General features: G+C 43.2%; 1 protein-coding gene across 1 annotated transcript in view; it reads left to right on the top strand.

Moving 5' to 3' along the window:
• The window catches only part of CPNE4 (copine IV), a 525,574-nt gene that overhangs the window by 506,036 nt on the left and 3,847 nt on the right, over positions 1 to 15,691 (top strand). The window contains exons 11-14 of the mRNA XM_010834976.1: positions 1,163 to 1,217; positions 4,203 to 4,254; positions 6,546 to 6,679; positions 14,062 to 14,298. Coding sequence (XP_010833278.1) covers positions 1,163 to 1,217; positions 4,203 to 4,254; positions 6,546 to 6,679; positions 14,062 to 14,298 — 478 coding nt within the window. The remainder of the gene's footprint in view (positions 1 to 1,162; positions 1,218 to 4,202; positions 4,255 to 6,545; positions 6,680 to 14,061; positions 14,299 to 15,691) is intronic.

Here is a 15,691-nt window from a genome sequence, read left to right as displayed (position 1 = left end):
TCCTTCTCCAATGTATGAAAGTGAAAAGTCAAAGTGAAGTCGCTCAGTTGTGTCCGACTCTTAGTGACCCCATGGACTGCAGCCTACCAGGCTCCTCCATCCATGGAATTTTCCAGGCAAGAGTACTGGAGTGGATATAAGCAAAGTCCATATCTACATAACAGAGAGGGAAAGGGGGAACTGGTAATTTTCTGACAAATTTAGCCTCTGATTTCAAAGAATTCTGATTTCCCTGAATCTCCCAACCCCTGCCCCAAATTTGGTCAAATTGGGTGTATTTTGGTGAAGGTCTATCAAAGCCATCTTTGGCTACCAGTGACCTCATCTAAATCAGTAGATGGTGATAGGTGACAGTTTGGCTTTGATCCTTTGACTTCTCGGCCTGGGGCTCCCCTTTTGCTTCCAGAGACATTCCAGGGACAGTGAGCCCTTATCTGAATTTCCTCTTCTCTTTGACTCTGCAAGAATTGAGAAACGGAGGAATTGTTCCAAGAACAAATCTCAATTGAGTCTTTAATGGGAGAGCAAATAAAAAGTAGGTGTCCTGAGAAGGACATGCCCTCTTCAAAGAGCAATATTCCTGAACTCCACTGCAACAATCCCGTGACAGCACAAAATTCACTTAAGAAGTGTCTTGTTTATGGTCTGATCAGGGGCCCAGTTACAGAAAGCACAAGAGGAAACCACATTTAATACTGTACATAATCATTAAATTTTGATGGTATAATAGAAAATTCATAGGCTTTGGAATTAAACAGTGCTTGCTGGTAAACACCTTAGTTCACTTTCTTAGACTTTTTGAGGCTCAGTTTATTCATCAGTAAAATAGAAATAAAAAGTAGGTGGACCTTCAAATGTTGTATGAAAATTAACTAAGTATAGACATGGCCTAGCATCATATCTGGTGTTGTAGTGCCAGTCAATGTTCATTCTTCTCCTTCTCACTTCTCACCTATAGCATAGGAAAGCAGTAAAGTGATGAGCTTTGGGGATTGTTTCTTTATTTCAGTTTTCCACTCTATTGCTGTCCCCTGTTACCACAGGTAATCAAAAAGCATGAGTTAGCATTTGGCATAATGACCTGTTCTGGGGAAGCAATGCAGGTTTATGTTTTTCTTTCTCATTAGATGAAAAAATGCAGCAACTTCTTTTTTAATTTCAGTGACAAAATGTTCCCAGCCTTTGGGTTCGGTGCCAGGATACCCCCAGAGTACACGGTGAGTGGGTGTTTTACTATAAACAAAGGATGGCATGGGTTTCCCTCACAGGAGTCTCACACTTTCAACCTTTAATATAATCATGTAAAGGCCCATAGTCAGAAGTGATCTTCACAACCAGTGAGGTTAGCTCCTTGAGCTGGTGTATAGATGTCACCCATTCTCCTGGGATTCTCGATGGGCTGTCTCAGAGTCAATTCCAAATGAAAACTTCCATTGTTTAGCTTCATATAGACAAGTCAGACACTGTGGAAACACTTGGAAGTTGATCTTCAATGGCTCAGAGCCCATCTATTCAGATCTCCCATGGAGAAAGACCCTATTGACCATTCTGACAGTGAAAGTCCATGACAGTGAAGTCTACAGACTCCCTCATCCCAAGTTCCTAAGTGCCAGTCTTGTGTGGGAGATACACAGAGATACACAGAAAGAGCTACTTGGGTTCAGAGAATTTGGAGCTGAAAAGCTACTGTAAAAACACTGGAATCCTATTTGACCTTGATGCCAATTTCTCATGACACAAAGAAGGCAAAGACTGTACATGGAGAGATTTGTGCTGCAGTGGGGCTGAGGCACTCTCCCATGGTATACCAGATGGCCCGGGTGGGAGAATCTTGGGGAGTAGCAGGGCTCCCTGTTCCTCAGGAGGCCTCTGAGATCCCAGATAAATACAAGCAATACTGCCCACTTATCAATTTCTCTTTTACTGACCAATCTGAGCTGCACTTCAGGAGGCAGATGCCAACTTTTGCTCCCACCCCACAGCAGTCAGACTGAAGGCCTTTTCATGAAAAAAGGAATCCACCTTCCTTTTCCTGCTGGAGTGAGCAGTGATGGAGTAGCCTGTCTCCATGACCTGTCCTCCTGCTTGTTTGCCTGTGGCCCACACTGTTTTCCCTGCTGGCCACGCTACAGAATTCCGGAAGCATTTGTTGGAAATGGAGCACATGATGGGGGAAGAATATAGATCAAGTGTTGTCAACTGTTGGCTTATAGGTGTTAATCAGGCCACAAATATATTCTGAGACTTTTTTTTTTTTTTTAAGAATTAGACAATTACATGAAAATGTCAGATTTCTGGCTTCTCTGGAAAAACTGAAAGACATGGAAATACTAAAATTAAAAGATCATACATAAAAGAATTAACCAGATCTCAGGATATGCAGTCACCTTCAGATGGGGTATCAGTTCCAGGATGTAGGCAGGTGGGTGCCCACCTTCCTCATAGAACTGCTAAGCCTCTAGCCTGGAATTGAACCTGGACAACCACCAGTCCAGCTGTCCTGAGATGTGTAAGCATATTCCCCAATCCCCCTAGGTCGCCTTGGCCCAGTGGGGCTAAGGATAGAGGTGTGCGGCATACCTGGCTCCAGGCCTTCCTGTCCTCATCCCTGACATCTGCCTGGTCCCCCTCCTAAAGCAACTTCTTCTAGCTGTTAGCTAAAGTCCTGATTCCCCTCCTGATCCACTCTGCCTGACAGCTAACTTCTTCCTGCTACCCTACCAGGCATCCCTCATGCATCCTCACTCTATTCCCCCAAAGCCATTCAGACATCCCTTTTCCATGCCTCATCTCCATGCCTCATCTCCCCTCTGTTCCAGACAGGCCCTGATGGTCTTAGCAACTCAGGTGCCCCCAGAGAATTTATAAGGTTACCATAACTTATTTCTTCAGGACAAAATCTCAGTTTGCATTGAAACTGAGTCACAATCACCTCCGTCTTAGTTTGCAGTCTCCAGGGACCTTGCAGCAAGGATTAGGATCCAAGCAGTTTATTTGAGAGGTGGAGAAAGCCTCAGTAGAGAGAGGGCAAATGGGAAGAAGTCAACATAGGGTTTACTAAAAAGCCATTACCAGCATGGACAGCCAAAACCAAATCCTGGGAGACAGTGCAGGGTACACACAGACCCCAAGGGATTAGAGGGCTGGGATACTGATTCACAGCCTCCTGTCAGCCCATGTTGAAGAGCTACTCTCCAGGGACATTACTCTCAGGGGACATTAATTCCCCAACACTTTTTGCCTGTCACCTGGGTAAGTCATGCCAGCTCTGGAAGCCCAAGAAAAACTTAAGGTAAATAAACCAGGTAAGATAACGGACAGTTGATTGAGTTGCCTGGGAGAGCCAAGGGCAAGGGAATGTGGCTAAGGCACCAACAGCATCAGCTCTGACCCCCACTGGGAAAAAAGGGATTTTTACCACAATGACCTATTTTCTTGGCCCCAGAGAGTCAGTGCTTTGGGAAATAGCCTTTGAAATGGAAACCTCAATAAAATTCCATGTGACCCAATAAAAATGTCTAGATGCCAAGACACACCTCTTATTTTATCAAGTTTTAGAAAGAAAAAAATAAGCCACATACTATTTGACCTTGTATTGTACATAGGTCCCACCAGGTAGAGGAATCTGTATTGGAAGTTTCCAAATTATGTTACTTTATTACTTTTCCAAAAGCTAGAGTCTATTTTTGCCTGTATGTATGTGAAAATCCTCCTGCCCAGCAGTTCTATATATTATGTTAGAATGAGTCGTAAATGTCAACAGCTTAGCTGGAGCCTTCGTAAGCATAGCCATCTCGAGCAGACAGCTTGGGTTATTGAGTTATCATTTTTTAATCACTTGGTCCAAATAGAACTCAGCCAAATCTAGCCACTGTTCTGAGGCCACTTCTCTCTTGAAGCTATTTGGAGTTAACATTTTTCTGAAATCTTTCCTAGTATTTTTTTTCATATACCTTATTCTTCCTCCCCTGCCAGCATTTATCTGATTCTAGAAAATCTCCCTGTCACCTCAACTCCACAGGGAGCTTAGAATCCACCCTCCATCTCAGAGAGATTCTGTAAAGGCTTAAAATGGTTCCTGCTGCTTGACACAAAATGAATGTAATGAGCGTCTGTTTGCAGACTCTAACCCCAGTGCCTCCTGACTGGATTAATGTTGTCATTCTCCTGTCTTCCTTTTGTAAATTTTAATTGGTGTCCAGGTCTCTCATGACTTCGCCATCAACTTTAATGAAGACAACCCGGAATGTGCAGGTAAATCACGATGTGAAAGGAAGCTGGGGTCCCACAGCCCTTCCCTTCCCCTTTTTCCCATCTTAGTTTCTCTCTCCTGATGCAGTACGTCAGTGATGATTGTCCACAGCAGAGAATTAGGCTCCCTAGACCCAAATAACAAGAGAGCAGAGGTATAAGAGCTGGAAAAGACAGAATGCAGAAGAGGTCTTGAGCTTACAGCAAGAATATCAATCCCAATTCTGGATTCCTCTGGCCAAAAAAAAAAAAAAAAAACTTGAGGGAAGGGTCACCTGATGGGCAGTGATAAGATAACCCCCTTTCTGTTTTCCAAGTTGTCATCAAGTATTTATTTTTTACAACTTCCTATGTAGTAATAAGAAGAGGGGAAAGTATGGACATCATATGACAATCTTACCATAGTGGTAATGGAGTCATTTCAGTGGTTTTGTGCCAGAAAGAGCTCCTTAAAGACTTTGATCCCTATTCTGTTATTTCCAGCTGGAGATTCTCCAACACATTCCACAAAATAATGATGATGACTATGATGATAAATTGTATCCTAGAATCATTTTTCCTGGTTTCTAAATGATAAATAGAGCCAATCACATCTGTTGCTATGAAAATGGTAAGACATTTTTACAGTGGGCTAGTGGAAATGTTCATGTCTCTCCTCCTTCCTGTCAAGGAGGAACCCAGAACATAGTTAATTCAGATCCTGTGGGGGGTGTCAAGCTTTCTGCAGTTTCTTTCACAAATCTGGCACTAACTGTCCAAGAACATGACATCAGTATCCCCAAGTCTGCACAGAACAACCTCTGAGACCAGATCTCCACTCAGCTCTTATTCCCTTTCATCATCCTTCATGCCAAGTTTATTACAATTTAGGCTTCCCTCATCTGGAACCATGCCTGCTCTTCAACTGTAAGAGTGATTTTCCATCAAAGCAGAGTGAAGGACATATCCCATGTTAACCTGTTTCACATCTTAGAATTTATCTGCCTGGTACCTTTGAAAGCGAATTCAAACTTGCTTATCTTAAGCAAAAATTCACTTAACTTCAAAACCAGGCTGTGTATATTGATTTGGTATCTGTCTTTAGAATGGCAGACTAAAGAGAATGGAACACTTCCAGTCATTTTCATATACATTTTGTTACATATATGTGTATAAATTAAAACAGAATAGAGCTACATCCAAGATGCCCAAAAGCTGGTTAGAAAGATATGGACAGAAAACAATCATAGGCGGGACTGTGTGAGTCTCTCTGGCCTGAAGGACCAGTGTGCTGTTTTAGGGTAGAGAGGGCTTTAGGAACACAGGCACAGGCATGGAAAGGACCCTTTGAACAAAAATCACTGGTAATGGGACTGTGTCACCGTGGGATCATGTTAGAACCTTCAGTGTGCAGTCAAGACTCAGGCTGGGAGAAGCTGCACAAACAAAGCCCACCTGTCATGATGTTTGGATGGAAGCCCCCTTAAATGGGGGGTGCCCATGGTGATGAGCGTCACTTGTCTGTATTACAGTCCCCAACAGAAAACAGTAACAGTCATTTTCCTCATCCATCACATGTTTGGGGAGCAGCTACTATGTGCCTGACATGCCTTGAGCTTATGAGAGAGGAAGGTGCAATTCCTGCCCACAAAGACTTTAGCCTCTGGAGAGACGGCTATATGTACACATTATTCACATAGGTGGCCTGGGACGGGTGTACTAGAGTCAACAGGGTGGTGTGAAAAGTAGAGAAGTGTTAAAGCCTTGAGCATGGCCCTTACAGCCAGACACATCTGAGTCTGCAACAAACCTCTCTGAGCCTCAGTTTCTTCACCAGTAAAAATGATCGCTTTTGATGTGAACCTTTTAAGAGGATGAGTTCTGACTAAAAGATTTCTCTCTGAGTTTTAAGCTATAGCGTTGCAAAATATCCCCAACATGAATCCCTTATTTTTAAAAGTGTAGAAAAGTTTTGGGAATACATAGGTTTGTAACTGCCATTTTTTTAACTGGGTCTAGACTATTCTCTTTGTCATAAAAAAGGTTGTTTGTATTCTGTAGGAAACACAATCATTCATTAACAAATTCTTCCCAAGCCAATTTCAAAAATAACTAAAATGCATAAAGAGAATGATTTTAGTGGAATGGAGGCAGAAACACCAGCCCAGATGTGATGTTTTCTTTTTTATCTTAAGAACATAAATGTGCTGTTGATAAGGACTCTTTGAGGAAAGTTAATACTTCATGTGTGTGTGTTTGAATTTAAATATATTTAGAAGACTATTAGCTATTGATCTTTGCCAATTTTACCTCAGGGATTCAAGGAGTTGTGGAAGCCTATCAGAGCTGCCTTCCCAAACTCCAGCTCTACGGCCCCACCAACATCGCTCCCATCATCCAGAAGGTGGCCAAGTCAGCATCAGAGGAGACCAACACGAAGGAGGCGTCGGTAAGGAGAGGGGTGGTCTGCCTGCTAATGGGTGCCTACCCTTCCTCCCCTGGCCATAGCACCCACCCGACTCTGACAATGAATTTGCATTTTTACCTGCATGAGTTTGAATAAATGGTTTAACCTTCCATCCCCAGTCCTCAGTCTCCTCATCTGAAAAATGGGGATAATCATGCCCATCGCTGCTGGAATAACATGAGGTTTAGGGATGACACAACTCAAATGTCTTTAACATTACCAGAACACAAGAGTCACTGAACAAGGGAAGCCTCTATATTCTCCGGAGTGTAAGTCCATGTCACAATGCTCAACTCACCTTCAGTTCCTGGGAAGGAAAAAAAGAAAAAAAAAAACTGACCAAAACTAAGCTTAACTTCCAGGGTATCCAGGTTACAGATGGAAGTGAAATAAAATGATGGGTTATTCTTCTACCTAGTAGTCAAGTGAAGTAACACACAGCATCATGGGGAAGATGTGTTTGAGGTCCTTTTGGTGGTTTTCTTAAGAAAAATGCAAACCAAAGCTGAAAGGCCAGAGTTTAGTTTTTTTCCTAATATGTCGTGTGCATGCTGTCACTTCAGTTGTGTCCGACTCTTTGTGACCTCATGAACTGTAGCTTGCCAGACTCTGTGTGTCCATGGGATTCTCCAGGCAACAATATTGGAATGGGTTGCCATGCCCTTCTCCAAGGGATCTTCCTGACCCAGGGATCAAACTTGTGTCTCTTACATCTCCTGCACAGGCAGGCGGGTTCTTTAACACTAGCACCACCTGGGAAGCGCCACCCAATTACATTAGAGTTACATATATTACCATAATATAATAATTTTTCTATGTATCTTTTTTCAATACCATAATTATGTGCCTCTTGAGAAACTTGTATGCAGGTCAGGAAGCAACAGTTAGAACTGGACATGGAACAACAGACTGGTTCCAAATAGGAAAAAGAGTACGTCAAGGCTGTATATTGTCACCCTGCTTATTTAACTTATATGCAGAGTACATCATGAGAAATGTTGGGCTGGGTGAAGCACAAGCTGGAATCAAGATTGCCGGGAGAAATATCAATAACCTCAGATATGCAGATGACACCACCCTTATGACAGAAAGTGAAGAAGAACTAAAGAGCCTCTTGATGAAAGTGAAAGAGGAGAGTGAAAAAGTTGGCTTAAAGCTCAACATTCAGAAAACTAAGATGATGGCATCTGGTCCCATCACTTCATGGCAAATAGATGGGGAAACAGTGGAAACAGTGGCTGATTTCATTTTTCTGAGCTCCAAAATCACTGCAGATGGTGACTGTAGCCATGAAATTAAAAGACATTTACTCCTTGGAAGGAAAGTTATGACCAACCTAGATAGCATATTAAAAAGCAGAGACATTACTTTGCCAACAAAAGTCGGTCTAGTCAAGGCTATGGTTTTTCCTGTGGTCATGTATGGATGTGAGAGTTGACCTAGAAAGAAAGCTGAGCACTGAAGAATTGATGCTTTTGAACTGTGGTGTTGGAGGAGACTCTTGAGAGCCCATTGGACTGCAAGGAGATCCAACTAGTCCATCCTAAAGGAGATCAGTCCTGGGTGTTCATTGATGGGAGTGATGTTGAAGCTGAAACTCCAATACTTTGGCCACCTGATGCAAAGAGCTGACTCATTTGAAAAGACCCTGATGCTGGGAAAGATTGAGGGCAGGAGGAGAAGGGGACGACAGAGGATGAGATGGTTGGATGGCATCACTGACTCGATGGACATGGGTTTGGGTGGACCCTGGGAATTGGTGGTGGACAGGGAGGCCTGTCGTGCTGTGGTTCATGGGGTCGCAAAGAGTCGGACACAACTGAGCGACTGAACTGAACTGAACTGAAATTTTTTTCAGATTTAGCAGAATATTAATGATGTCTGAAATTTTCTTTATGATTTTATCCTGGATTCCCCAATACTAGATTTGCATAAAGAACATGATATACTGCTGCCTCACCTTCCTATGTGAGCCCATCTTTCCCCCATGCTCTCTGCCTGTGTTCTCAGCATCCCTTATGTTAGGATGGGCTGGATATATTCCCATCTCACAGTGGTGGCTGCTCTGTGCACTGCATCACACACCTCCCAACTATCCAGGAACACTGACCTCGTACTTGCATTCCCTTTCTCTCCTTATCCTCTATTTCTCTTTCTACTGAAGACTCATTCCTATCAGCAAATAAAACATGTTGTAATTTCTCTTGTTTAAGTTCAAAGCTCTCCCTTGACACCACTCTACCCTTTAGCTACTGTCCCTTATTTTACTCTTTTTGAGCAAAATTCACTGAAAGAACTGCCCGTACTCACCATCTCCATCTCTCTTTCCTCTGGTGTCTACCCACACCATCCAAACTTTGCTCCTGACACCACTCTGAAGACCACACTTGTCAAAATCAATAGCAGCTCCATCTTACCAAACCCAAGAGGCCTTGGAGAAATTCTGAATCCTCACAGATGCAAGGTTTAGGGATAGGGTTGGACAAGATCAGTATTTCATTTATTTTAACCCCTTTAAATTACCAGAACCTCAAATTCTTCAAGTAATATCTTTCTTAGAAACCAAACATATAGATTTTAAGAAAACAGACTGTTCTGACTCAATCTAGGCTAAGGGGTGGGGTCCACACTTAAGCTGCTTTATCCTTAAGAGGATCCAAGGCATCTCTAGGGCTCCACGGAGCCCAGTTTGAAAACTGAGTTATCTCAGCCTCTCTAGGGTACCAACACTTACAGGAGTAAAGAGAATCTGACATAGGTGTGCATTCTGGATTAATAGAAACCAGAATGAGGTTTTGGGCATCACTTACTCCTCCAGGGCCAGATGGGTCTACTCTGAAAGGACAGATCAGAAAACAGTACTGAAAGGATCTAATCCATATCTTCTCAAATAACTCATTCTTGTATGCCAGGAACACTGATGCTTTCCCTAGGAGTTTCTGTTATCTTATTAACAGAGTGTGGTCCAGGGCCCCCTTGTTATCACTGATTGCTAAGTGTCCTAACCTTGAACCTTGTAGGCAAGTGGTTTCAGGAAGTCTGGGGCTATAGGATTTTTTCCCCAGTTTTATGAAACTCTTCTAGAAAGAAAAAATCCCCTTATTATTTAAACAGGACCTCAAGTACATTCAGACTATAATGTTTCACCCATGAGCATTTTCCTACCCTGATTTTGGAAGCAAGTGTTACTGCAAGCTTTATTGGAAATTTCCATCAGGGTTTCGATCCAGCAGTCTGCAGCCTATTACCTTTAGCGAGATTAAACCTGGAAGGATCAGGTCTAGAATCTTGACAGTCTCTTCAGACCACAGCTTCTTAACCCTTTTTGATCCATGGACACCATTAGCAGCTGGTAAAGCCCATGGACCCCCTCCTCAGAATGGCCTTTAAATGCACAGAATAAAATATATGTTATAAAGTAAACCAATTATGTTGAAATGCAGTTAGCTAAATATTTTTAAATGTGACATAGAAGCATCATAAATATAGCAATAAATTTAAATTATGAGAATTAGTGCCTGGCCTAATAATTCGTTATTTCTAAGTAATATTGAATGTAAATGATACACTCTATTGTAACAGGAACATATTCTGTAATTTTATTGGTGACTCAGCCACAGGTACAGTTAAAACCAATTTTATTTGTTGATTATACTCAGAATTGAAAACTGATACATTTTTAGTTAAAGGTAAGTGAAAACAGAACTTTAAGTTACCCCAACTGTGCAGATGGCCTGAAATTATTTCAACAGTCTGCAAGCCCAGGTTCAGAATCCCTGCTCTACCTTTTGAACCTCCCTCCCATCTCCCTCACCATCCCACCTCTCTAGGTTGTTACATATGTATACCTGTGGGTGCTTCATCCTGGTGTTTGGCAGAAACCAAAAAAATTCTGTAAAGCAATTATACTTCAATTAAAAAATAAATTTAAAAAAAACGAAATCAAGGCAAATGAGAGAGAAGTAAAGAATGAATAAAAATTACTGGAAAGAAAAAAAGAATCCCTGCTCTAAATGAAAAGCCAGCAACATTCTGCAACCTGTTTTTCAGTTAGCTAAGAATGGCTTCTACAGTTTTAAATGGTTGAAAAAAAATCAAAAGGAGAATCATATTTCATGGCACACAAAAGTTACATGACATTAAACTTGTGTCCCTCAGTAAAGTTTTATTGGAACACAGCCATGCACATTCCTATTAAGTGATATCTATGGCTATTTTCTGGAGAAGGCAATGGCAACCCACTCCAGTACTCTTGCCTGGAAAATCCCATGGACGGAGGAGCCTGGTCGGCTGAAGTCCATGGGGTTGCGAAGAGTCGGACACGACTGAGCAACTTCGCTTTCACTTTTCACTTTCATGCATTGGAGAAGGAAATGGCAACCCACTCCAGTGTTCTTGCCTGGAGAATCCCAGGGATGGGAGAGCCTGGTGGGCTGCCGTCTATGGGATCGCACAGAGTCGGACACAACTGAAGCAACTTAGCATGGCTATTTTCATTCTAACAGGCATAGTTAGGTCATTGCCACAGACACAATTATGGCCCACACAGCCTAAAGTATTTATCATAGCCCCTTTACAGAAAATATTTTCCCAGCACCCGATCTAGACAATGACAGCTCTAAATTCCTCAATATGGTGGTGTGATTGTCAGGTTGTTTGCTCCTGGAGGTGTTGTAGGGGACAGGTTGGGGAGATCCATGCCCTGAACCATGAAGATCAGATCAAACAGGAGTTAGGGGAAGGTGAGGAGTGAATGGTAGGGGTGCAGAAGTGTGATTCACTCACAAGGCCACCTGCTCAGGAATCAGGAGGAGGCTCCAACCAGATTTGGTACCTGTTACAGCCTCCAAGGCGCACCCTGCAAAGAGTCATTTATGACTCTGGTATTTCCTACGTCACATCCATCCATCCCTAAGCCACCAAGTTGCCTCCTTTGGCCCCTTCTCCCTACACCTCCCTAGCTCCTCCATCACTTTCCCTGATTAAAACCTTCCTTCAAACTCCCAGGCCACTTTCTCTGTGAATGTATAAGACTCCAAAAGCATAGGTATGGATGAAAAGTGATAACTCAAATGAATGTAAAAATTGTTCGGTTAGAACTAGGGATGGGTAATTAGCAGACATAGAACAGAATTTGCCTCTATATTAAACTGAAAAGCGTTAAGGACACGTGTCTGTCTTCATCATAGTATGACTTTCTCTTCTCTCCAGTTGTGTTTTGACTGGGTTGTTTTGTTTAAAAATATTTTTTTCAGACTCACAGAGAAAAATGGGAACTCTTTAGCACTACCAGCCCTAAATGCAACCTTTTAAGTGTGATTCTCAAAACCAGATGTGTTCAACATGTGATTTCCTATCTAGCCTTTCTCCTTTGAAATGTGGCAACTTGGAGTGGTTTCACCATCTCACATTTATTCCCTGTAGATGAGCATATTGCAAAGGTTACATTAAAAGTTCTTTAGAGTTTGGTGTGAGTAGCATCTCAGTAACCTCATTCCCGAATCCCTTCTCATCCGAGATGCTGTCATGATGCCTCTAATAACTAAGGACAATGAGGTCCTCCCTGAACTTTCCCTCTTCAGACCCCATAGCCCTTCCCTAGCCCTCCCTGTGCTGATGAGTATGGAGCCTCCTGTCCAGTCTCCGCCTCAGATGAGACTCCCACAAGCCTGTTCAGCCATAATTTAGAGTAGTAAGAGCCTTCACCCCCATCCTTGGAGAAGGGCAGCCATCTGCAGGCCACTCACCAGTCCAGGGCACACAATCTAAAGAAGGAGAGCCCACAATCCTCACCTCTCCTAGGGCTTTAGTGCAGTGCCATCCTCTAGAAATAGAGTGGGAGGTATGCGGAAATGTTTAATTCTCCAGTAGTCACAGTTTAAAGCTGAAGAAAAACAGGGAAATTCATTTTAATAACATATTTTATTTAACCCAGCATAACTAAAACCATCATCTTAAGAGGTACTCCATATAAAAATTATTAATAAAGTATTTTAAGTTATTTTTTGTACTAAGTCTTCAAAATCTAGTGTGTTTTATCCTTGCTACTGCTAAGTCACTTCAGTCGTGTCCGACTCTGTGCAATCCCATCAGGCTCCCCCATCCCTGGGATTTTCCAGGCAAGAACACTGGAGTGGGTTGCCATTTCCTTCTCCAATACATGAAAGTGAAAAGTGAAAGTGAAGTCGTTCGGTCATGTCTGATTCTTAGCATGGACTGCAGCCTACCAGGCTCCTCTGTCCATGGGATTTTCCAGGCAAGAGTACTGGAGTAGGGTGCCATTGCCTTCTCTGAATTTTATCCTTATATCATCTCAATTTAGATGCTAAATTATCATCAAAAATACTTGATCCTTATATAGATTCAATAAATTGATAATTGAGAAAGTAGATTCACATATTTTTTAATTTATGTTTTAATTGAAGGATAATTGCTTTACAGAATTTTGTTGTTTTCTGTCAAACATCAACAAGAATCAGCCGTAGGTATACATATGTCCCCTAGATTCACATATTTATAGTTGTGCAAATATACTTAAAATATTTCCAGTAAATCAATCAGGTATCCATTTTTTTAAGTTAAATTTAAATTTATTTGAATGAGATAAAATTTAAAATTCTGTTTCTCCATTGCTTTCATGGCATTTCAAGGCCTCAGTAGTCACATGGAGCTGGTGGCTAAATTAGGCAGCTCCACTTTAGATTTGCAAATCTCCAAGCTGAAGAGGACCGTATGAATGATCCAGCTCTACCACTCACTTGAGAGCTGAAAAGGGTGAGACCCAGAGGATTCAGGGGAAAATTCCCACCATCTCAGAGAATGAGGCTTTGAAACCAGTCCCCTGACTCCTTTACTATTCTGTCTATACCCCGTGGAGAAGGCAATGGCACTCCACTCCAGTACTCTTGCCTGGAAAATCCCATGGACAGAGGAGCCTGGTAGGCTGCAGTCCATGGGGTCGCTAGGAATCGGACATGACTGAGCGACTTCACTTTCACTTTTCACTTTCATGCTTTGGAGAAGGAAATGGCAACCCACTCCAGTGTTCTTGCCTGGAGAATCCCAGGGACGGGGGAGCCTGGTGGGCTGCCATTTCTGGGGTCGCACAGAGTTGGACACGACTGAAGCAACTTAGCAGCAAGGTGATTATCTGGGTTTACTTGCAATTACTGAGCCAGCCTTTAAGTTCCATTCATCCTAAGTCTTTGGTGTTTAGGGCTGTAAACTCAGGCATTCAGGAAAAGTTAGTCATCACTTTTGCTGTGGTCAGTGTGCACTGGAGCCACCTGAGTGTGTAACTGGCTTTGTCCTTGTCTCCCCCACCTCTCTGTCCCCATTGTCTCCTGATGTCTGACCTATGGCAGCAATACTTCATCCTGCTGATCCTGACTGATGGGGTCATCACAGACATGGCTGACACGCGGGAGGCCATCGTCCATGCCTCCCACCTCCCCATGTCAGTCATCATCGTGGGAGTAGGCAACGCAGACTTCAGTGACATGCAGATGCTGGACGGTGATGATGGGATTCTGAGATCACCCAAGGGAGAGCCTGTCCTCCGTGACATCGTCCAGTTCGTGCCCTTCAGGAACTTCAAACACGTACGCATATTTGGGGGGCTTACCTTTGGAAAGCAGAAACCCCCCATTTTCCCACCAGTGTTGGTAGTGAAGCAATGCCAGCCATACCTGCCTGGGCCAGGCCACCTCCCAGCTAGGACATGTAACGCTTGACTCATTGGAGAAAGAAGTATGCCCTGAGTTATGGATGAGGAGTCATGCTAACTATGTAGCCAACCTTTCATTGGAATTTGGCCTCGTCTACATAATTTAGGGTCTTCAGTGTACCCAAGGCTGGCATATACAGTTGGACAGATTGTTTCCTGCTCAAGGAAAGTAGAAAGAGGAGCTGTAGTTTCCTGCCCGGCTGAAGTAGAAAGAGGAGCTGAAATGCAGCCTCATTTCTCCTTCTCAAGCCATGTGCCCTGGCAGAGGCCTGTGTTTGCCTTGGCAAAGTATGTTTACAAAATGATAGAATCCTAAATCCTCTATAAATATATAGTAAGCATCATCAAAGATTTATTTAATTCAGTAATGAAAGAACCAGCAAGATGACAAAGTTAGTTTAAAGGATAATATTAAACAGTTGATTGTGATCAGTAGGGAAAAATGCTGAAATCAGTTTGCCAAGGTAGACTCAAAACTGGTTCATGACCAACAGGTTAAAAAAGAAATTTTTTTTTTCTGACTCAACGTGAAGTTTCCCTCTGGGTTGGTGGTGGGCCTAAAGAGCCCTGCTGTGTTATAGAGTCCCCTTCATCCCACGCCCCTTGTGAAAGCTGCCACAAGTAAGGGCAGTTAAGCCTGGGGGAAGGGTACCTCTGCTACTGTAGCCTATCTTCAACTTGCCCAGGGGAGGTTTCAAGCCCCCAAGGTGTCTGCACAGGACAGCAAGGAGGGGCATCTTTGTCAAGTCGGGGTGTGCTGGAGCTGAAGCCCCTACAGTTGTGTCCATCAATGAAGCTAGTTGCTCGGGTGATGCCCAAGGTGGGAGAGGGCATTCTTCCAGACTGTAATATCCAGCTGACACAAGTACCACAGGAGTGACCACCACCCACAATATTGCCTGAGTGATGAGGGGTTTAAGAGTTTCCCCAAACCACCCTCTCCCTACCGGCTGCAAACACACACACACACACATATGCCTCATTGCCATGTAGGGCTGCCGCTTTCGTTCCAGCCGCTGCTCTCCCTCACACACTTACAGACTGCCTGCTGCGTGCTTGCACTGGGACCACGGTGAGATGAGGAGCCATGGGTCTAACTTCTGGGAATTTACTGGAGAATTGCCCAGTTGGAACACAGGTGTCCACCTAAGTGATCTGTGGGTGGTTGAGGAGGGCTACCCTGTCACTACAAAACTTCAGAGACATGGCCAGAGTTGCGACATGAAGAAGGCAGACCTTGGTGGGGTGGCAGGAGGGGACGAGGGACC

Source organism: Bison bison, unplaced genomic scaffold (assembly GCF_000754665.1).
Source record: "Bison bison bison isolate TAMUID 2011002044 unplaced genomic scaffold, Bison_UMD1.0 scf7180017864037, whole genome shotgun sequence".
Taxonomy (NCBI): domain Eukaryota; kingdom Metazoa; phylum Chordata; class Mammalia; order Artiodactyla; family Bovidae; genus Bison; species Bison bison.
Note: the sequence above shows the minus strand (reverse complement) of the source record. Positions and strands in the feature narration are given on the sequence as shown.